Genomic DNA, 22,619 nt, shown 5'->3' with positions numbered 1-22,619 from the left:
TATTGTTTATTGATTTTTTTTAATAAGTTTGGGGAGTAAGGTGTTGAATTTCTAATATAAAGAGTCAGAATATAAAACACAATAAAAATTGAGGGGGTACGATGGAATAAGTTTCTCCATTTTATCCCACATTTTGAAAATTCCAAACATGCTCTAATGCATTGGGTTTAGCAAAGAAGTCAAACTGAATACGTGAGCAATGTAGCCCTACTTTACGCATATCAAATTTGATGTCAAAAGATTCATGAGAAATCAGAGGGAAAAACTCTGGGAATCATTTTCCTTGCTTGAAAATATGGTGCAAGGGAGAAAAATAAATGATACATGCCCAAAATCAGGGTGGGATTTCCCCAAGGTCCTTTCAAGAAAAATGCATCAAGGTTGCAGAAAACCAGAAAAATGAAGGGATTATATTCCTATACCCACATATCTGAATCCAGGTTTCAGATATGAACCAAAACTCAAAAGAGATGAACCAAAACGTGAAGGAAAAAAGGATGGGAAAACCCGAGAAAAGGGGCAGAAGCATCCGAGTTTCAATTATTAGGAAATGATCAAGTATTCTGTACATATAGAACTGGCAAAGGCCATCTCTCCATATCTGTTCAACCTCTTCAAACAATCAAAAATCCCCATGAACAATACATTATCACCCATGATCATTTCTTAATTCTCACATACAAAAAACAGGTATCGACTTACATCACTCTCACTGGCCTACGATCTCACAACATTTCCCCATGTCCTAAGAGCAACCCACATGAAAAAACTGCAGCAGAAGTGGCCCCTTCTTTTGACACATACATAAGGCCCCTCTTGCCTCTGCATCCCGCTCCATCATATTCATCATAAACTTCGAATTGTATCTACTCGATCAATGACGTCCAAGGCTTTGATCCGGTCAATATCAAAGTCTATGACAGGAACCGAGGATGGCCTCCTAATGGAGAAGAGCTCCCTCTTGGTTTCACTTGTTGGGGAGTGACTACTACTTTTACTCAGTCTGTGGTGTTTGCTTAACCTCGTTTTTGCAGTGTCAAATTCCTGAGACTTACTTATTCCAGGTGTGAGTTTCCTCTTACTAACATCGCGAAGCATCTCTTGGTCTTCTATTGTCAGCATGGGAGACGGAGAATTGGGCTTGTGGGTAGACAGCTGAATTGACTTCTGATTTGGGGAGCGAATTGGGGACTTAACAGGAGATCTGATTCCACCATTAATGGTAGTTCTCGATTGGCTGACAAGATGATGAAGCCATACAACCAATTCAAGAATATAAGCTTCAGTTTTCTCCTTATCTGCATGGTGGAGTGTCTCAATCCGGATTAAGTCTGTCTGGCCAGCAGGCTTCCTGTTAACCTCAGACCTGAAGGTACCAGAAAATTTTCATGAATTGCAAAGGGCCTATAAGATGGATAAATAATAGTAGCAGTAGCAGCAGCAATAGTTATAATAATTATAAAACTAAAGGAAAAGCACCAATCATTTCAACCTTACCCGGTATTGGCCCATTCGCCAACCCAACCAAAGCCATGATGAGCTCTGACTCGGACAAAATTGCAGAGACAAGCACACCAGGTTAGTTTAGGATAAAAGAAAAATAAATAAATAATAAAAAAAGAGAGATACAAAAACATAAAAACTGTAGTAAAATTGGTAAGAGTCGCATCCCATGTGGTTACCCATTTTATAGTTCATTCTATTCCCAAAACAGCAGTGACAATAAGTGTGGAACATTACGTTGGTAATTTCATCTAAAAATACAAAAAAAATTCTTGCTCTTCATGAAATTATGTGTGCCCTGAACGGAAGTTTACAAACCATAAATGGGGAAGCAAGCAAACTGTAAAATGGGGTACCAGATGTAGTTACATCCCAATAAAATAGTTGTTTGTGAAGATTGGCAGTTTTACTTGGTTGTGTTGGCGGCAATAGGCACAAGCCAATGCAAAGTTTTCTCCATTTCAGCTTTGATTTGTGGAATGGTAAGCTGTGAAACATCAGTCAAGAGAATTGTTTTAAGTGCATGCACAGAACAAAATATTAGGCGTTATCTCAATGAAAGTACTAGTGGGACCAGCATCCCAAGTAATAAATACCTATTTGCTTTTAAAGTGCAACAAAGAAGAGCCGAATGTGTAATAAATACCTCTTCCTTAAGCTGAAAGGATTGTAGTCTGTTGCGTAATGCTGACTTTATACTAGGCGGCAGTCCTTGGTATAAGGCATCCCTCATATTTGGAGGCACAGAACTTGATCGGGACACCTGATTATGTTCAGCAGCTCACTCAGAAAAATTCTCACCACAGAACAGAATATCATGGAAATCATCACTGTTCATTTTTAAGTCAATAGAAACATCTAAATTAAAGGACACATTCTTGACTCTTGAGCTATTTGAATGGCTTCTCCACTTTTATTTCTTAATTATAATTAATTAGAATGGTAACCCTAATATTAATCTAGGGTATACTACAAAATACAAGAAAGCATACCAAAAAAGAATGGACGGAATGAGTGGTTTCATACACTCATAAGAATATAGATTCTTAAAATTCAAGACAATGCAACCTATAAACAAGTGATCCCAAACTCGCACGAGTATCAATTTGAGTGATAGTATTCACTCGTAGTTCCGAAAATTGAGAAACAAATACTAGTCATAAAAGAATGGTAAAGGAAACACAAAATTGAATGAAGTGGCAAACTCACAAGAGTATCAATTTGAGTGATAATATTCGCATAATGTAATGCAAGACCAGCATTGCCCAACTTTTTATGGTTGTTTGTAGAACCTTTGATTGGTTTATCACCATCTGCAAGGTCACCAAGGAAAACCATCACAAGAAACTCCCAACTAGTGGCGTTCAAACCAGGACAAAACACAAGAAAAGAACAAATAGAAAGACATTAACAAGAGAATCTAGTGGATACATTTTTTAAGAGAAAAGTTTAGCAATTGTTAAAAAAATGATGTGGACTCCAATTAAAAAATCTAGGTTCTCTCACAAGGTTTGTAAATCAGCACATGTGAAAGACTCATGGTTGGAAAGAGATAATACAGGGACAGAGATTATTTGCATGCCCTGCTTTCAATATTTTCCTACAACTCTTAGTTTGCACACATAGTATGAAATGCAAATTTGATGGTGCTTATAGCTCTCTTCTGCACTTTCACAAATATACCCTAAATTAGTAACTTATTCCCCACTTTTTGATAATAGATTTAAATTTGCATCTCCTAAATACTATCTCCTCCCTATAATCTTAGAAAGGTACACTTGATTGTTCTTTCCTTGATCCCAATCAGTCGCAAATAAATGTCAAGATGTACCAGAAATATATTAACCAGAGGAGCCTAAAATCTCCTTTTTCTCCCATATCAAGAGATGATGGACAGTGATGCAGGCCTTCAGGTTACTATGAGCAGGGGAAAAAAAATTATCAACGTTTGGAATTCATACCAGCAGTAGCAAAGGCATCATGTATCTCCAAATGTAAGAAATGCACAATGTCTACAAGCTTCTCCATTACCTAATAAAGACAATAAGGTTAAATCAACATTCAGAAAGCTCTAAGTAACTATATACAATCTTTCCAACTTTCCCTTATGCACATTAAAAAAAATTAAAAAGGAGCTACATAAAGCAGCACTGACTTGCTACCTCTTCCAATATCTTTGACCAGAGTGATTTCTTCTTCAAGCTTCTTACATGCTTCCTTTGACTCTTTAACTCTGCCCTTAAGAGTGCAAGGCTATCCCCTACATAAAATATATATACATGCAAAATAAACATGGTTGCTAACAAATAATTATATCCATAGTTGTTAAAAACTTACCATACACGATATAATACAACGATACGATACATTTTTTATGGAAATTAATACATATCACAATCTATATCTTTTTTTAAAGCGTATCTTATGATATATACACAATACACGATACAATACGTGCTATTACGATACAATGATACATGCATCTTCAACTATTTTCTATAATTTTTAAGAAAAATCATTTAAAAAAAAAAAAAAGAATTTATTACATTAATTGTTTAAAATGTACTAAAAGATTAAAAATTGATCATAAAAATGAGAAATAGGTGAAATAATCTTATATAGAAAGTTATATTCTTGTTGTCAAATGCTATATTAGAAGTTAAGTTTATTTGTACAATGAATATTTGAGAATTTTCATTTGAATGGTATGAATATTGGCATTGAAAAAGATGGTAAGTTTATATTTCTGTGTTTGCCTATCAAAAAAAAAAATATTGGCATTGAAAAAGATGGTGATTAGTGAATAAAAATTAAAATTTTTACTTACTATATTAGCTTTTTTAATTTCTTTTTTGGTGGAAAAAGATTGATGACAAACCTAAAAAACAGAAAATTTGAAGATGACGCATAAAGGCATATATATATATATTTTTTTTTTGATAGATAAATGCACAGAAATATATTAGAAAGGGGCAAGAAAGGCAACCCAGAGTATACAGGGAGTATACAAACATCACCTACAAAAAAACCGGAAACAAAAAAGACAAACCCTTACCAGCCCTCAACAAGAACCCAACCAGTCCACAAAATTAAACAAAGAAAAGGGACCTTCAACTATGAAAGCATTAGCCCAAAGTAAGAGATTACAAATAAAGGCATATATATATATATATATATATATATATATATATATATCAATCAACAACAAAAGTGCATATGCCTAGTTAGAATTTAGAACTAAAAATCATAACTAAAATTTGAAGAAGTTTACTTTTGTGGATGATGTGATGAATCTATATATTTATGTCATATTTTGTTAATTTGAACTTGTCAAAACTCTAACATTCAACATTTTCATATGATATGGATGTAGTACTCCATACTTTCAATAAATGTATATACACATATTTTTCCTATTTATTTTTCACTATACAAAAAAGCTTATGATACACAATACGATACAATACACAATACAGAAAAATAGAAAAACAATACATGATACATTTTAAGAGTTAACAACTATGATTATATCCTTGAATAAAAGAATTAAAGTAAAAGGTCTCCTATATAATTTATTAAAACTTAAGCTGGGTTTCTTAAACAATAGTAGGCATTAATTCTATAACTTACATCTAAGGGTGGTCATAGGCCAAGCAATGAAATAAGTGGCACAATCCTAGCGCAGCCCAGGCACAAAGAATACAAGACTAAGGGGTTGCTTATTTTTTTGACTTAAGTCTTAAAGCAAGTTGCTCTTAAGACTTAAGACATTAAAGTCACTTGTTTATTAACTTATCACTTTTTGTAAGACAATTTTATGTTAATGAAAACGGTCAAAAAAAAAATTACTTTTATCTTAATTAAAAGTCACTTTTTTTTTCTTTTTTTCTTTTCAAACTTGAACTTTGATATAATTCTCAAATCTAATTCCTCACACAAAATAAAACTAAATTCATTTTTGAAAATTTTGAATATCACTTGTCTAAAAATAAATAAATAAACTACCTCAATTTTGTGCAATTTGAATGAAAAATGAATTTACAATAAAAATAAGTTTCATAATTTTGTAGGTTTTTCTGATTTGAATGCAGCCACTATTTTTGCCTCATAATTCATCCAATTCTCAACAAAACTAAATTTCACAAACTTCTATAGATTCCTCTTTTTTTTTTTTTGATAAGTTTCTATAGATTCCTCATTGAAAACTAGAAATCATAAGATCTAGGTTAAAAATGAATTACTATAAATTTTCAAAATTCAACCTTCTACTATACAACAAAACCAAAATAAACAAACAATCACCAATTCAAGAAAGTTTTTTCAAGTAGAACTTCAAAACATAATTCACACTTATCTAATTGTCCACTAGAATCAACAATTCCAATTAATTTTGAAAAAGAAAAAGTTAGGAGTTGATACTTCTCCCAAAACAAAAATCCTAAGATTAATGAATTGATCTCAGCAACAACACACATGTTTCAATTACAAATCCACAAATCCAAACATACACTACATAAAGGAAAGTATTAACTTAGAAAATTTCTAACGTTTTCTAAACAAGCAAACATAATTAGAATCCTAATTACTATCCACTTATCAATTTCCTACTAATTACATAATCAATTGTTCTAAAATTTTTATTAGGATAATAATATGATATTTTAGGATACTTGGAAATATATTAATTTTTTTTTTCAAATTATGAGTTTCCAAATTAAAGAAGAAATATAATAATTAACTTATAGATGCTTTTCACATGTAAAAATAGATAAATTTAACACTTAACAATATTCAAACATTAATAAAAACAAACAACAAAATTTAAACATTAATAAAAACAAACAACAACACTTAATAGCATTTAGGCACTAATAAAAAACCAACCCCCCAAGTATTGAGTGACATTTAGTAGTTCTATTCAGATTTAAGTCAAATTCAGGTTTATTCAGATTTAAAAAAAAAAAAAAATACAAACACCACGTAAGTCTAAGCCTAACCTTATAAAATAAAATAATTCATATTTCTTGAACAAGCTAGTGCAAAAGGCCAGGCAAAGTAGCCTGGCTATAGCAAGCTCAGCCAATGCTCATGCATTGTGATGTAGCTAACCCAACCTGCATCCCATCATTTGATACTAGAACACAGTGGGTGGAAAAAGAATTAAAGAAAGGGACTCAGCTTAATCTAGAGAACCAACAAATAAAAAGTCAAGAGGTTTCCACCAAGACCAATTATTTAAAAAGGAACTCTCCGGTGGCTAGGAAATAATAAACTTGATTACTTTGTTGCCAAACAGCAATCTGTAAGCAGAAGTCATTCCAAAAAAATAATACCAACTCTTATGAGTTTTTTTTTTTTTTTTTTTTTTATTTATTATTTTTTATCAATAAGCAAAAAATTGTATTGCAAAGAGGCGCTAAAATAGTGACCCACAGAATTACAGTATAGAGACACTCACCCCCTTACAAAAGGACCCAAAACAACAAGGAAAAACCAAAAAACCTTCTCCCTCATCGTGAACACACCCAATCTACAAAATCTATTAAGGTCGAGGGACCATCTTTTATCCACAATTTGGTTTCCGACCAAAGTAAATACACAAAAGAAGCTTTCAGCCTTTGGATGGACAGCACGCTATTCTCAAAAGCAATTCTATTCCTTGCCTTTCAAATGACCCAAAACAAGCATAATGGTCCCACTTGCCACACCACCTTCCTCTTCTTACCCACAAAAGAGCCCCTCCACCCTAAAAGGGTTTCCTTTACCGAAAAAGGAAATACCCAAGATACTCTAAATAAAGAAAGGAGCAACATCCACACTTCCTTTGTTTTTTCACAATGAAGGAGGAGGTGATCAATCGACTCCTCACACGTTTGGCACAGAAAGCATCTATTAGTCAAAGCCCAACCCCTCCTTTGCAAACGGTCCAAGGTTAGAACTCTTCCCCACAAAGCCTCCTAAGCAAAGAAGCTTAATTTGGGTTGCACACAAGAGTTCCAAATAATCTTCTAAGGGAAAGAAGCAAGAGAAACTGGCTGCAAAGCCCTATACAAAGATTTTACCGAAAAAACCCCATACTTCGAATCCATGCACCTCACCCTATCCTCCTCATCCACACTAACCTTCTTCCCATCCAAGCAACAAAACAACCTTTCCACTTCTTCCAACTCCCAATCATTGGGCTGCAGACTAACCTTCCTATGAGTTTATCATCACATATAAATTTACAATTGGAAATTATCCCTCCACCATCACTAGTGACTTAAAAACAATGAGCTTCTGTGATTGCACAACCACCTTAACATTCATAGATCATTTCCTATTTCCATAGTTTCTCATAGGTTTTGAACTTCTCAACTGGGATTATTTGATGCTAATTAAAATTAACATACCTCAGATATAAGCATTAACATTTTAGAGTAATTCACATGATATAAGCACTAATAAAAAAGAGAATTGTTGCCTCAAGACATTATCTGCCCTTTTCCCAATGGTGAGTATACACATTGCACACTATGCAAATACTACATCTTAGATAAAATAAAAACTACTGCTTTAGGATAAAACAAAACTAAGCCATAAAAAACTTGTTCATAAACGGAAATGCAAGCACAAGTTACCTCTTCGAGCTGCATATGAGTTAGCAAAAGAAAGCCATAAAAAAACTTATTCATAAGTGGAAATGCAAGCACAAGTTACCTCTTTGAGCTGCATTCGAGTTATCCTCTTCCTGAAGCTTGCGCCGATAATCTTGTTCAAATCTGTCCAAGGCATGCAACTCATGATATAATTCCTGCAACCAAAAGATGCATTACGTCTTTCTCTGCTAACTTTTTAAGCGTAAAAATTTGCATAAGCTTGCAATTACTAGATCATGTTATCATCACAAATACCCCCTTCCCCTAGGAATTTGAAATGAATAATAAAAATAACATCCCGTCTTTCAATCTAATTTGAGTTATGTATTATTTTTTATCTGGAAAGTTTATAAAAATCCTTTTAAGCCCAACAATATCCATGTCTTCGTTATGCTTAGGCTATTTGATTTTTCTTTTTTTCCCTTCTTATTATGCTTCAATCTATCATTCATCAGACAGAATGTATTGCATAGCTCTCTTTCCTCTCAACAGCATTAACATATTTTTGCACAGCCCTTTGCAATTATGAAGTCACACACTTTTAAATCATACCAACCCATTCCTTATCAGTAGCTTCTTTGAGGCATAAAAAGTATAAGCACAAAATATGGAAGTGACCTACAAAGATGCTCTACCCTTGGCAGATACATCCAAAGGGTAAAACCCACGTAATGAAGAAAATAAATAGAATGGCAAATGTGGATGTTCTGCACTATAAAAATTCCAATGTTTAGAGGATGTAGTGTATGTGTCTGTGGGTGCAGCATACATATTTCATTCTGAATAAAATTATAATGGATGCATTACCTAGAGAGGAATATTTAACTATTGTTCAAAATGAAGTGTAACTATTTCTTTTTTACATCTGGAAACTGGACAAGAAGTCATTGCTTCATTTTACTAGAAACCTTTTTCTTTTTGTAAATTCTCAATTATCATGCCTTTTACTTTTCTTCCTGGGATCCTTAAGTTTTTGTTAAAATTTTGATCCAGTTGAAGAAAGGAAAAAAAAAACATCGATAGCTCCTATTCCATTAAAAAGAGAAGTGAAAGAAAAAGGGTTTACTAGATCTTAAAGTTAGATATTGCAGAATGTTATTTTTCAGAAGCTGAGTAACACCCAATTATGAGGTCCATGCAAACTAAGTATGATTGGAACTAAATGGCAAGACCTGCTAGTCTGGCCTACAATGGCAAGGATATGATTGCCTTATGCTTTAATCAGCTAAGTAATGATGGTATAACAATATTTTACAAGCTGCAGTTCAAGCATTCAAACTCTTAAGTCTAGAGAAAGTAAACTACCATGGGAAATAGGGTTTCCCAGAAATTTGACAAACACAATCAAATTATATTCTTCTTGACTTGTGAAGATCAGGGACTATAACAGCTAAATAATGTATTGTATGGAACTAGAGCTCAGGCAGCTTTATTGGCTAAATACTCACAGCTGTATACTGAACCAAAGTCATCAATTGCTGCATCACTGTATCTGCTTCTTCTTTCAATTGCTTCTGTGGTGTGAGCTCTGAACCCAACCTAAAATCATAGATGACAGCACAAAAGAACATGAGAACCTCATCTTTGATGTCTTAAATCACACATAAAGCGTAAGTTAGACAAGATAGCATCAGTATTACTTCTCAAAGTAACGGTCCAAGTTGTGCCACTGAGGATCTTTACATCGATTCCCAAAACGGACCACTTCTCCAGAAAAAATTTTCAGTTCTTCCCTGCCATAATTGGAAAATGAAGTGACCTTTTCACTTTTAGAATAACAATTGGAAAAATAACCAGGAAAAAATGAGCCCATTAACAAATGATATAATCAAAGCAATTATTCTGTTTCAGTATTCACCTTTTATCAGCTGCAGCAATTCTGAGGAGTTCCTCCATATCTTTTGATATTAAATGTTGCACACCTTCTGACAGAAGCACCACCTCTTTTAAATGTGCAATGTTCTCCTTTGAAAGGGATTGCATGAGGTTGGAGCCCTTAACAATAGTGTTTGCAACTTCAAAAGCCAAAATTGTAATTTTATTCCCTTTTGTTGTCACTCCTGAAACAAAACCACTGCTGAGATGCAAACTTGTCATGCTACTACCAAGTGTGTCCAAAACTTCAACTGCCTTCCCAAGCCCAGCAGTACCAGCCCTGCCCAAAAGTGAGCTCACTTCTGAAACCTGGTATACCAAATCAATCCATTAAAGTGCTACTAAAAATATTGATCCATTAAGACAATTCAACATCACATTACCAATATAATAATGAATATCATTCTGTTACCTCATCAATATCAATTTCAAAAATGAAAATACCATTCCTTAATAATCAAGAACAAAAAATACTGTATGAGACATTATATTTAGTTATTTATGATGTTCAGGTAAATGCTGGCATATTATCCTAGCAATTAGTAAATTCACGGAGAGTGTCAACTAGTATCAAGAATAGCAACTATAGGAGAGAAACCGAAAATGAATACCTGAAAGCAAAAAACAAGAATGCTGGGGATCAAAAAGAAGAGGTCTTAAACACAAATGTCAATTAGTACTGTGAATGAAAACAGGTCACTCCTTGAAGACACAACTATTAAATCTTAATTGTACCAAACCATCAAGTCTACTTAGATCTTATCCTAATCAGGTACTATCTCTACTACATTCATATGAAAACATAAATTTTCAATTCTATCCATTCTAGTTTTCCTGCTTGTTTTCTCAAAATACTCATTTGATATAATTATATGTCATTTCTTTTCCAATCAACCATACTGAATATAGAGCATGTATAAAAGGAGAGGACTATCTCCTTAAAAGAAAAAAAAATAGAAACATAGAAAAAGAAACTGCAGGCAAACACAAAGTACCAAAAGATGGGATAGAGTCTTCAAGTAATGATGAAAGGTGGAGGTACCCCCATTGCTAAACTTCAACTTTGGAGTTGCTTGATATATTCCAATCAATAGACCCCACCAGAAGAGATGAAAGGTCTATTAGTTACTTAAAAATGTGAAGCGCCACGGGCAAAATGATCAGTTAGTTGGCCAATCAATAAGATTAGCACAAACTTCTCCAAACAAAATTCATTTTAAATTCCTTAGCTGCATTCCAAAGCCTCACAAAAAATAAAACCAATAATTTACCTGGGAGAAGGCTAAAACAATATTGGCATCATGATTACTATAAAATGAAAATAATCCCACCCAAACTTGCCAAAGATTCCAATACAGAAGGTGTCAGAATTCAATTTTCAGATACCCATGCTTACGTGGGATCCCAACATAACAAATGGTAGATTAGCCAATGAGAAAGCAACAACTTCACTCTCTGATGTTGTTCAGAGGCTATATACCCCTTGTTTTCTTCCTTTTTCCTTTACTTTTTTTTTTCTTCCCCCAATATACAAAACTGAGAAATATATTATTATTCAAAGTGATTGGAGCGTACAAGGATGAAATATTTGCATAAGGAAAAGAATATGCAAATATTTCCAATCAGGATGAGATACCCTTCACAAGGATAAGGAATGAGAACCAATTCCTGATCCACCTATACAATCACCACTGATACCAAATGCACTTAACTAAAGCAAGCAGGGTGTCTTTCAATCCAAAGAAAACAGGCCAAGAGAGATGCCTGCAAATTTCTTGGTTAATGAAATCTAAAAGAGCTTAGGAAGAATATCCTTCCTTCCTCCAAGTCCAGTCAAAGGTCTCCAGCTACCTTCCAAAAGGCCAGCATTCCTCTCATAATCAAAAGGAGTAGCTAGCATGCAGCAAGGCACAAGATTCTGTTCTTATCATCCCAGCCAAATCCCTGAACAGAAATAACCTACATATTCTAAATCTCCTTTGAGACCACAAATTGGATGTTTTTTTTTTATAGACAAAGAAGAAAATTAGATTAAAACATGCCAAAAAACAGGGGGCGCTCCCCGCGTACACAGGCTGTATACAAAGAAGGCCCAAATCATGGCAACAAAAGAAAGAGAAAACCTAAGAAGGAATAGTTAAACAACAACCCGATCACCCAACAAATTCTGAAAAGAGAGAGAGTCCAAGTCCAGAAATTGTTGAGACCACTCAAGAAGAGACCGAAGAAAGAGTTTCCTCAAGCTCGTATCTGACATCTCTTCCTCTTGGAAGATTCTTCGATTTCGCTCTCCCCAAATACACCAAAACAGACAAATAGGCACCATTTTCCAAACTACACTCCTTTTCTTCCCTAGGCCCTTAATTTTCCATTCAAGAAGCAGATTTCTCATTGATTCCGGAAGCACCCACACCACCCCAAAAGAAGAAAACAACAAAGTCCAAAGATCCCTTATCTTACCACAATGAATTAGGATGTGGTTCGCTGTTTCCTCATTCTCTTTGCAAAGTTTGCATCTATTAACCATAGACCAACCCCTCCTCATTAGCATATCTACAATAGAAATTTTACCCCAAACTGCTTCCCAAGCAAAAAAACGAGTTCTTAAAGGGGCATACGAACCCCAAATCTCCTTTGCTGGAAATAAAGGGTTGTTGTCTTCCTTCAAAGACTTATAATAAGATTTAACCTTAACTATTCCTTTCCTCTCAATTTTCCAAACCAGAAAATCCTCCTCTTCTTGCACCTTTACTGCAGAAATGTAACCCAAAAAGCGATTCACCTCCTCCAACTCCCAATCTTGAAAGGATCTTCTAAAGTGCACCTCCCAACCCCCGCCACCACCTTCTTGTCTCCCCCAAAGATCAGCCACTACAGCAGAATTATGTGTTGCAATTCTAAACAGCAAAGGGAAGAGATCCTTCAGCTTAGAGTCTCCTACCCAAATGTCCCACCAAAATCTGGTTCGTCTCCCATTTCCAATACGAATCCTAGTTCTAAGAAAGAACTCCTCCCAACCCTTTCTAATGTCTTTCCAAAGGCCCGTCCCATAAGACTCCCTCACCTCTCTAGTGGTCCATCCACCTTGCACTTCCCAAATTTACCAACAATGACTCTTCTCCAAAAACTCTCCCTTTCTATAGGAAATCTGATGTTGCCGTCGGAAGGATGAACTACCAAAGATCTTGCACTACAGGGCTAGAAAGAAACACATGGTACATGGGCACTGTCATTGCAGGGAATAAATCTTTGGCACTAAGGATGGGAAAAATAAAAATGAAAAGAAAAAAAAGGGGGGGAAGAAGAAGAAATCCAACAACTTAATATACCAATTTTACTTAAAAGCTTCGTTCCCACCACCCAACAACTTAAGCTTTTAGGTCAAATTGGCATCTTAACATGTCAAAACCAATTCCATAACACCCCCACCCACACCAAAACTCACCTGCCCACCGAACCTTCTCTTTTCCCCTGATAAAAATTATATATATATATATAATAAAAAGAAATACACAACTCTATAATTTTCATCAAACAATGACAAGAGGAAATCCCACCAAATTCTCTCAATCCTAGCAGCCACACAACTAAGATTCCAAAGATGTGCATAAAAGAGGTAGAAATATTCCAAGGCAAGATTGAATTAATGTGATTCTACCTCCTAAAAAAAAATTAATGCTCTTGTCAAACCATCTAGATGTTTAGATACCAGCCACAATCAAGGCACTCTAGAGCTACCTCCTAGTGCCATGCAACTAATGCACCCATCTAATCACTAGACTCACACCCAAAAGAGAATGTAGGACTCCCAACTCTCTCCTTCCTAACATTAATCTTAAAACTGAACTACAACAAACTCTCTCAAAATAAGATTTAAATTGGATACTCCTAGTATGGAACCATACTAGAAGAAAATGGTGCATCCATGCATTGAAGATGAGATATCTTGACTCAATCCTCTACTAGACATTAGCCTTCAACCTTGTATACCATTCTAATCAAAATTCATTTCTAGTAGCATACTCTTCCTAACATTAATCTTAAAACTGAACTAGAACAAACGCCCTCAGAATAAGATTCAAATTGGATACTTCTTGAATGGAACCATATTAGAAGAAAATGGAGCATCCATACATTGAAGATGAGATATCCTCCACTAGACATAAGCCTTCAACCTTGCATACCATTCAAATCAAAATATCCACTGATTACTACTCAAAAAGAGCATATTTTAGATAATAATTCTCATGAATTTTATATTTTTTGAGTAGTAATTATGCCTAAAATGTTCAATTAATACATTGTTGCCTTTGCAAGAGTTACTAATGATTTTTGTGAAGTTTTGGAGCCATTTCAAGGAGTGATTTTGATGCATTGAGTGACAAAAGAGATAAATTGAATTGAAAAGGGCGAATAATGTGGATGATGAGGAATAAGCAATGTTATTAGCTTGGATCGAGATTTGGGACTGATCAGAGGTAGTTAGCTTGAAATCAAAAGAAGAAGATGAAAGAAATGAAAAAGAGGACCTCAAAAACCATATATTGTGCATGAACATGAACATGCGAAAATTTCGCATGACTATGCGAGTTGAACCAGAGGAGAAAAATGTTGCTGCAGGCTAAGAAGGATGACTGAATTGATTTTGCATGAACATGCGAAATTTCACATAGCCATGCGAAATGGTCCAAAAAGAGTTTCAACACACTGCTGCCACTCACCTTAGAATTTCACAGTCATGAGAAATGGGAATATCTCATGCAAAATGTCTAGATTTCATGTGAAATGTTAAACTTCCAGATTTCTTTGAATTTAGAAGATTCCAAAAGACCTGTTAGATGATGCTAAGTGTCCACTTGACCTTGGCATCTAAATAGGAACTTCAATCTCTCATTAAGGAGTTTTTTTTGGACACTTTTGATTGTAGAATGTCTTAGAAATTCTTTCTCTTAATAGAATTCTCTATTTTCTTTCATTTTCCCTCATTTTCTCACTAGCCAAACATGCCTTGTCAAACCAAATCTCCAAGCATGAGTAGCTAAATCTCCTTTTTCTCGGAGGAATGAGGATTTAGAAGCAAGATCTATGGTGAATTAGAGAAATGAGCTTTAATTGCCAAAGTAATTTGATCCAATTGATTGATTAATTGAATTTTGGGGATTTTTCTCTTCAAATAATCTCGAATGACTATTACATTGCAAACTAAATAGATTTATTAAATTCTTAAAGCTAAATTTAATGACATTAAATAGTTGCATTGTATGACTCATTAGAAGATGGCTTAAGATGAATTGAAGATATGGTTTGAATTGATCTCTAGGATTATATCACCTAATTTGAAGAAAAATTGGATCTAGAAAGTTAAATCAAAAATTGGTTTAGATGAGAATTTAGGTTTTTAATCTAACTTGATGAAATATAGAACTTAACACCTATTCACCATAAAGATTGTTTTCTAGAAAATCCTAACCCGAGTTTTTTTTCTTTATTAATTTCTCTTGTTTTACATTTTATTGTTCTTCCCAATTTGAAATCATTGTTATTTTGATTTTTCATCATGAATTGCCAATCCAATTTCATTTTATCACAATCATTGTTTTTCCCCTCATCAAGCCTTAATTGTCGAGAATAATCCATCATAGTGGACGACACCTAAAAACCATTATACTATTATAGTTTGTATTAAAACAATTTTTGATCAGACATAAGCTACTCTAGAATAGTGAATTAGGTTATAAATTGTGTTTTGATGCAATAAACAACGAAAAATCAATCGATCATCAACCACAACAGTAAGGATAAGGGTAATAGAGGATCTTCCTACCTCAGACCTCTAAACACCTTGGTCCAACCTATTACCTTATCAGTTCCCATTGATAAAGAATGCAAAGAATGTTGAGGATGCATAACCTCTCATCAACTTCACGCCACCTACATCTAAAAACTTTACATATCAGAAAATGATAAAAAGAAACTCCCACTTTGACACAACTATAGGCTCTTTTGAAGTAAACTTTATGAACAAGCCCTTCCTTTCTAGATCATTGTTTCTCTACAAGAATTTCATTACCAATATCACATGCAAACTTTGTCTATCTTTGAAAAAGACCTTAGGTAGGGAAATGGTTTCATAGAGAACCATATAGATGTTTCTAAAGATAACTTTAGACTGATTTTGTACAAATGGTCACTATGTTGATAGGCCCAAAGTCCTTGGTACAAATCTATTTGACCTTCTTACAAACAAGCACTCTAAGGGTGAAGTTTGTGGTATAGTTGATAATACCCCAAGATTTTAGTGCTAGGCAAATAGCCCCAACAGTTTGGCGCTAGGATGGTGGCCACAATGTCTTGATGCTAAGCTGATGTATCAAGCATCCTCATGAGTCTCAAGATAACATTGGAAGAAAGCAATTTTGGACCTACCTACCCTAGTATTTCATTTTCTATCAAAAACATCACCTCTCTAACCTCTTCCTTGAAGAGGCCCTTGAGCCATAATGCTTAAAGACCCTTGAAGGAATATCTAACAGAATCACTATTTCAAAAAAGAAGAAAAATATCATACCTTCTTTTGAAATAATCTGTTGATTTGTCTAACATATTGTTCTCTCAAAGAGGGTGAATTTGGTGAACTTCTTTCCCTTTCACTAGCCAGTCCATGAAATAATTTTGAACTCCAATCCCTTCTTTCACCCAATTTACTCCAGTTTGTCTTTAGCTCACTTCCTCTTTGAGAATGATCAACTTCTTCCCAAATCCCCTAGATCTTAGGGATCTCAAGGCCTTTTTTTTGTTATAGGTATTTTTTTTTTTCTTTTTTAGTCCCCATTGAGACTTGAACCGGAACCTCCCACAAACCCGTTGGGATTTTAAGGCCTATTGCAAGTGACCAAACCTACTAAAGCAAAGGTCCTTGAGAGCTGTAGCTTTCCTCTCTTCAAAGTCACCAAACCCTTCAGGATTTACCTTTTTTAGGATTCAATTCCATTGATTGCCTATTTCCATGAGATGAATAAAAACAATTGCATGTTCCACTCCTTAAGCTTACCCTTGGCAAAAGTTTACAGCCTTTCTAACTCATAATGGAAAACCTAGCCCACTAATGCTCGATTAAGGAGCTAAATATGAATGACGAGGCAACAAAATTTAAAACTAAAAAGGGGCAAGGCCTTCTCTAATGAGATTAAACAACACAATTATATTGAAACCCATAATCCCTTCCTGGTTTTTCTCAAAAGGTAATGGAAGGATAAGGGGGAAATATTATATGATATCTTGTGCTTCTACTAAAAATTAGTGAATGAGCCCTATACACTTCTTTTTCTCAACTCTCTACAGATTCACAATGCAAGGATCCAATTTCATTTTTTAATAGAAAGAGAGCATCGTATCAAAAGAGTGGATGCAATCCATATCTACAAGAACTACACAAAAATCACCAAGAAAAGTAAAAGAAGAGGAAAAGAACAAATAAGGACACGTTACCGACCTTCACTTAGTACATCAAGAAAATGCAACAAGAAGCAAGACTCCAACCCCAACAAAGCTTGAGCCTCACTCTAAAAGAGATTTGTAAGGAATTTAAAAGAGAGAGAGAGAGAGAGAGAGAGAGATCTTTCAATATTTTGTCAAATAGTTCTTCCTCTTTTGTAGACCCCCTCCCTCTATTAGCACTAGAACAAGCAAAGAACAACTAATGCATACTTTTCTTATTTGTTTATCCAAGCCTCTCCAATGCCAAGTTATAAAAAATCTCTAACTATCCTTGAAGAACTCACTAAAACCTCAAAATTATAAAGATCTCAAAGCAACCATGCTTTACCACAATGAATAAGAATTGGCTAATTGTCTCCTTGTGCGTTTTACATAAATTGTAAATTGTATTTGCTAACCAAGGACCATATCCTCTTTATGAGTTGGTCTATAGTTAGAATCTTCTTCCAAGCAGCTTTTGAAGCAGGGAAAGTGAAAAAAAAAAAAAAAAAAACTTGGAGGAGCATTCGAGCCTTACTCCTGCTTTGCACAAAAAGATTCAATGTCATGATAGACAGAGAGTTATAATAACAATTCACCAAAAAAAAGGCCCCTTCTTTACACCCCTCAAAACCAACATATCCCAGCCTTACCCTTTGCAAAATACCACCAATTAGCAATCAGTAAAATCAACCCACCAACACTAATTCTCATTCCAAAAAAAGGCTTACAAAAGCAAAGGTTTCAATAATCCCAACACCCCTCCACATAAATTTGTCACTCTTGCATTCTTGGCTATAGCAAGACAATAAAGAGAAGGAAAAGCCTCTTTCAAAAGGTTCTCCCAACCCACCTATCCAGCTAAAACTTGGTCATAAGCCCATTCCTCTTGAGATTGAGCTCCCAAGCCTATACTCATCACATCCACATAAATTTGTCACTCTCGCATTCTTGGCTATAGCAAGACAATAAAGAGAAGGAAAAGCCTCTTTCAAAAGGTTCTCCCAACCCACCTATCCAGTTAAAACTTGGTCCTAAGCCCATTCCTCTTGAGATTGAGGTCCCAAGCCAATACTCATCGCATCCCTTTCCAATAGCTTGCAACAAACCCAACCTAAAAACTGCATTCACCCCCTATGTACTCCAACCTCCATCCATCTCCTTGAACTTTCCTCTTATAACACTTTCCACAAGCTATCCTTCTCATTTGCTTATCTCCAAGTCCACTTACCAAGCAAGGTAGTACTCGAAGTAGAAAGCCTTTTAATTCCCAACCCTTTTTTTCATATACAGGTAAACAAAAGATGCATTTAAAGTGTCAAAAAGAAAGCACACTAAAATACACAAGATGTATACAACGATTGTCAAAAGATGACCAAAAAAGGAAAGGGAAACAAAAAACTACTCCCTCCCTTAGTGAGGACCCAACCAATCAATAAAGTCACAAAGGGGCATAGGGCCTACAGCTATATACATCTTGGACCAAGAAAACAAGTTTTTCAGCCTTAGGATGGAAAGCTCCTCATTCTCAAACGACTTTGTATTTCTCTCCTTCCAAATTGTCCAAAAGAGGCACAAAGGGGCTGCTCCCCACGCTTTCTTCCGCTTCCTTCCAACACAAGACCCATGCCAAGCCACCAAAGTCTCCCCTACAGAAGAAGACAACACCTAAGAAACACCAATGAGAGAAAACAAAAACTGCCACAAGGCCCTTGCTACACTACAGTAAAGCAAAATGTGGTTAATCAACTCCTGAAAATGACAAAGGAAGCATCTGTTTGTTGGGGACAACCCTCTTTTTTGGAGACGATCTAGAGTCAAAACTTTACCCCACAAAGCCTCCCACAGATCATTACATGAAATATAACTTTCTCCCCTCTAGTCGAGGCCCCTATAGGAAATCTCTTTAAATCTTCTCTAACTTGAAAGCTTATTTTGACAAGAATCAACCCACCCCCTTTGGACAAATATTGTTTCCTCCATGGAGCAAACCTTATTTTGACTCATCTACTCAACCTCATCCTATGCAAGACTTGAAAGAAGCTTATGACTAAAGTACTAAATAAGTCGAAGGAAAACTACTTATCCCACAACCAAACAAAGATGCAAATTTCTCCATTGCCACCAACTCATCCACAAGAATCATTTGTCTTCTTCAACACAAAGACAAGCTCAAAGCATATAAGAAACCATATAAGATATCTTAACTACCCATCACATAAATAACCAAAAAGCAAGGTATCATCCACCCCACCCACCTTCTAATCTTGAAACCACTTAAAACTACCCCATATCGCCATCAAAACAAAATAGCTAAGAGCTTTCATAACTAAAACAAAGATAAAAGGAGAGAGTGGGCACCCTATCTTAAGGCCCTAAAGCTCTAAAAAAGGCCATAGGAGTGTCATTCTTTAATAATATAGTAAAGAGATATGCCTTTGAACACCGACCAACATTAGCACATAAATGACTAACACTCTCTCAAGAAGAATGAAAGGTGCTCTTCCAAAACAAACCTAATATTGTTAAATGCCAAAGGGGCTAAATACCAGCCATCCTGAAAAGGGTGCTCTACAAAAGAAAATACCAACATGAGGTGCAAGAAAAGGTAATCATCAGTTTCATTGCAAAAGAGGTGAAATAGCAACCAAGGACAGAGAAGAAAAGAAACACACTGATAATCAAACATCACAACAAAATCATTTGCTGCTTCTTAAATAGCCTTTGAAACGGTAAAATCAGTGTACTGGGATGTCAAAGGTCAGTTTTTCAGGATTCCATGAACTGATATATTGCAGATTATCTACTGTCATTTCTAGTCAAGGCACCACCATTTTGCAGCAGCCCCATTCTAATAATATACTTGTGCATTAAAAAGCAATAAAGAGCAAGTGTAACCACGATAAAAAATAAAAAAATAAAAAAAAATAAAAGGGACTTAGTGACCTTTTAAAAACATGCATCATTCATTCTAAACTCAACAAGAATTAGAAATCGAAAACAAAAAAATATAAGTGTATGTAAAGAACACATCATGATTCCTCCTACTAACCTTTGCAACGGCAACCTGCTTAGACTTGGTTGATCTAGATTTGTGTGATAACGCCCTTGACAAGCGGGGAATACCATCATCAATATCATCAGGATTCACCCCATATGAAACTCTTTCCATCTCAGGGGCCGATAAGGGTTCTCGTAATTGCTTATTATCCATACCTCCCCCTATTGGAGAAGCAGTCAAATTGCGAGTCAGCTCTGGCGGCAATCCACGAGACTGATAAACAATTCCTGAACCATGACTGAGATGACCATTAGCATGTGGAAAGCTTCCACCGGGAGCATTATCTACAGTGGAACTCCTCGAGCAAAGCCCACCCATCTTGTCAATAATGATGACTCACAATTCACTTCGCAGTCAAGATTTCAATAAGACTCTCAAATATGTACAAGAACAAAGCGAACCCCTATATTGAATATTGAGATGAAAAGATCAGTAGCAAATCAAAGCCTCCTTCAATACCTAGTTACGATTTAATCCTACCAATCTGAGGTCATAAATCCAACCCCATATCTCATCAAAATCACCACAGTACCAATTTTGATCAGCACTGAAAGCCCAGTCCATCAACACCAAACTGCAAATCAACAAAACAGCAAACACATCATTTAAAAGACAGACAAACCAGCCCAAACACCTAAATTACAGGGGGAGAACAAAACAAAAAACAAAAAATAAGCAAACACCAGATGGAGAAACTAGAAACAATATCATTCGAAATCAAAAACAAAAAAAAAAAAAAAAAAAGAACCCCAAATATGCAGATTAAGCGAAAGCTGTCCACAAACCACAATCAAAGACCAGCACCCAAAAGGAACACAAAAATCAAATCTTGAGATCAATCCCTATGCAGAGTCCCTCTTACCAGGAAGAAAAAAAGAAAGGGCGAGTTGGATCTGAAGTGTGTTTGTTTCTGACAAGAAGAAACAGGAGAGAAGAGAAAGAAAGATGCTGGGGATGGGAACAGATCAAGTAAGCACATACTACAAGAGAGTGAGAGAAAGGACAGAGAATGAAGCAGAAGAAGAAGAAGAAGAAGACGACGACGAAGAGTAGAGAATTTGACAAGCAAAGGGAAAGAGGGAAAGGAGAAGAAAATGGTGGGATGGAATGAAGTCTAAAGAAATAGCGAAGTCCCCCAACCCACACGGATAGCAGGCGGAGTCGCCCTCTCTGGGACTGCCACACACCCAAAGCCTGTCCAGAGTTGGTCAAACCCCAACACTACCCCATCTTAACCATGGTTAACTTCTTCATTTCACCCCGCCCCATTTCTTCCTTCCTCCTCAACCCCCACTCTCAGTCTCACCTCCATGCCGCGTGTTACCAACACTCCATTTTTCCCCTTTTCTCCTTTATTTATTTCTTTTATTTCTTTTTTTTTTTCCGATCTATAAAATATTAAAATAAATCAGGTCGAGTCAAGTCCATCATTCAGCTCCAAAAATTAAATTATTAGATAATAAGTCAATGATATAAGTTTAGGGTAATGTAATAATTTTTACAAATTGTTGTGATTATGAAAATCACCTATTTTGGTGATAGTGTTTTAATTAACAGATAATGAAAATATTAATCATGCCTAAATACAATATCATGTGTCTCCAATTGGGTGCTACCCCTTTATTGGCAACTCATTAATTGCATTAATTTTACAGAGAAACTATCATCTACAATTTTGGAAAAGTGTTGTTGATGTAATAAACTAATAATAATATCATATTAAATTAGTATATAAAATATGAATATTTTTGTAATTATTTTAAATTTTATTGAACTAAAAATAAATTGCCTGTTTAAAAGGAAAAAACTATAAATAAAATAATTTTTAATAGCATAGTTTGACTACACTTATTTGAAAATTTTCATCTATTTTGTTGGCCTTTCTAATACAATAAATTTTTAAAAAAAAATATTGGATTGCTTATTTTTAATTTATGCATTATTTGATAGATTATTTTTAATTATTGCATTATATACATAAAAGTTTATAGATATTTATAATTATGTGACCTAAATAATACAAATTCTACTTCAAACTAAAGATAATAAAGTTTGATACCATCCAC

General features: G+C 35.0%; 1 protein-coding gene across 6 annotated transcripts; it reads right to left on the bottom strand.

Moving 5' to 3' along the window:
- Positions 1–483: 483 nt before the first annotated feature.
- LOC117906403 (protein PSK SIMULATOR 1) lies at positions 484–21,715 on the bottom strand. Of its 6 annotated transcripts, none has more exons than XM_034819410.1 (14): positions 21,416–21,714; positions 21,034–21,127; positions 20,545–20,956; positions 10,000–10,325; positions 9,782–9,874; positions 9,590–9,680; positions 8,203–8,296; positions 3,666–3,763; positions 3,465–3,534; positions 2,713–2,816; positions 2,150–2,266; positions 1,914–1,990; positions 1,498–1,542; positions 484–1,366 (listed from the first exon to the last, which is right to left on the bottom strand). In XM_034819410.1, the coding sequence occupies exons 3-14, from the start codon at positions 20,869–20,871 to the stop codon at positions 847–849; spliced, it is 1,962 nt and encodes a 653-aa protein (XP_034675301.1). In that variant the 5' UTR covers positions 20,872–20,956; positions 21,034–21,127; positions 21,416–21,714; the 3' UTR covers positions 484–846. The 6 variants fall into 6 exon arrangements, with proteins under 6 accessions (XP_034675301.1, XP_034675302.1, XP_034675303.1 ...); XM_034819411.1 differs by having other exon boundaries at positions 21,086–21,127; XM_034819412.1 differs by having other exon boundaries at positions 21,086–21,127; positions 21,339–21,428.
- Between the last annotated feature and the right edge of the window lie 904 nt (positions 21,716–22,619).

Source organism: Vitis riparia, chromosome 18 (genome assembly GCF_004353265.1).
Source record: "Vitis riparia cultivar Riparia Gloire de Montpellier isolate 1030 chromosome 18, EGFV_Vit.rip_1.0, whole genome shotgun sequence".
In the NCBI taxonomy this organism is placed as follows: Eukaryota; Viridiplantae; Streptophyta; class Magnoliopsida; order Vitales; family Vitaceae; genus Vitis; species Vitis riparia.
Note: the sequence above shows the minus strand (reverse complement) of the source record. Positions and strands in the feature narration are given on the sequence as shown.

Coding starts and splice junctions, on each gene's coding strand:
- LOC117906403 (XM_034819408.1), bottom strand. CDS start 20,871: ATGGGTGGGCTTTGCTCGAGGAGTTCCACTGTAGATAATGCTCCCGGT. Junction 10,326..20,544: donor AGCAGGTTGCCGTTGCAAAG/GTTAGTAGGAGG, acceptor TTGGTATACCAG/GTTTCAGAAGTGAGCTCACT. Junction 8,297..9,589: donor CTTTGGTTCAGTATACAGCT/GTGAGTATTTAG, acceptor TTTTGGTTGCAG/GAATTATATCATGAGTTGCA.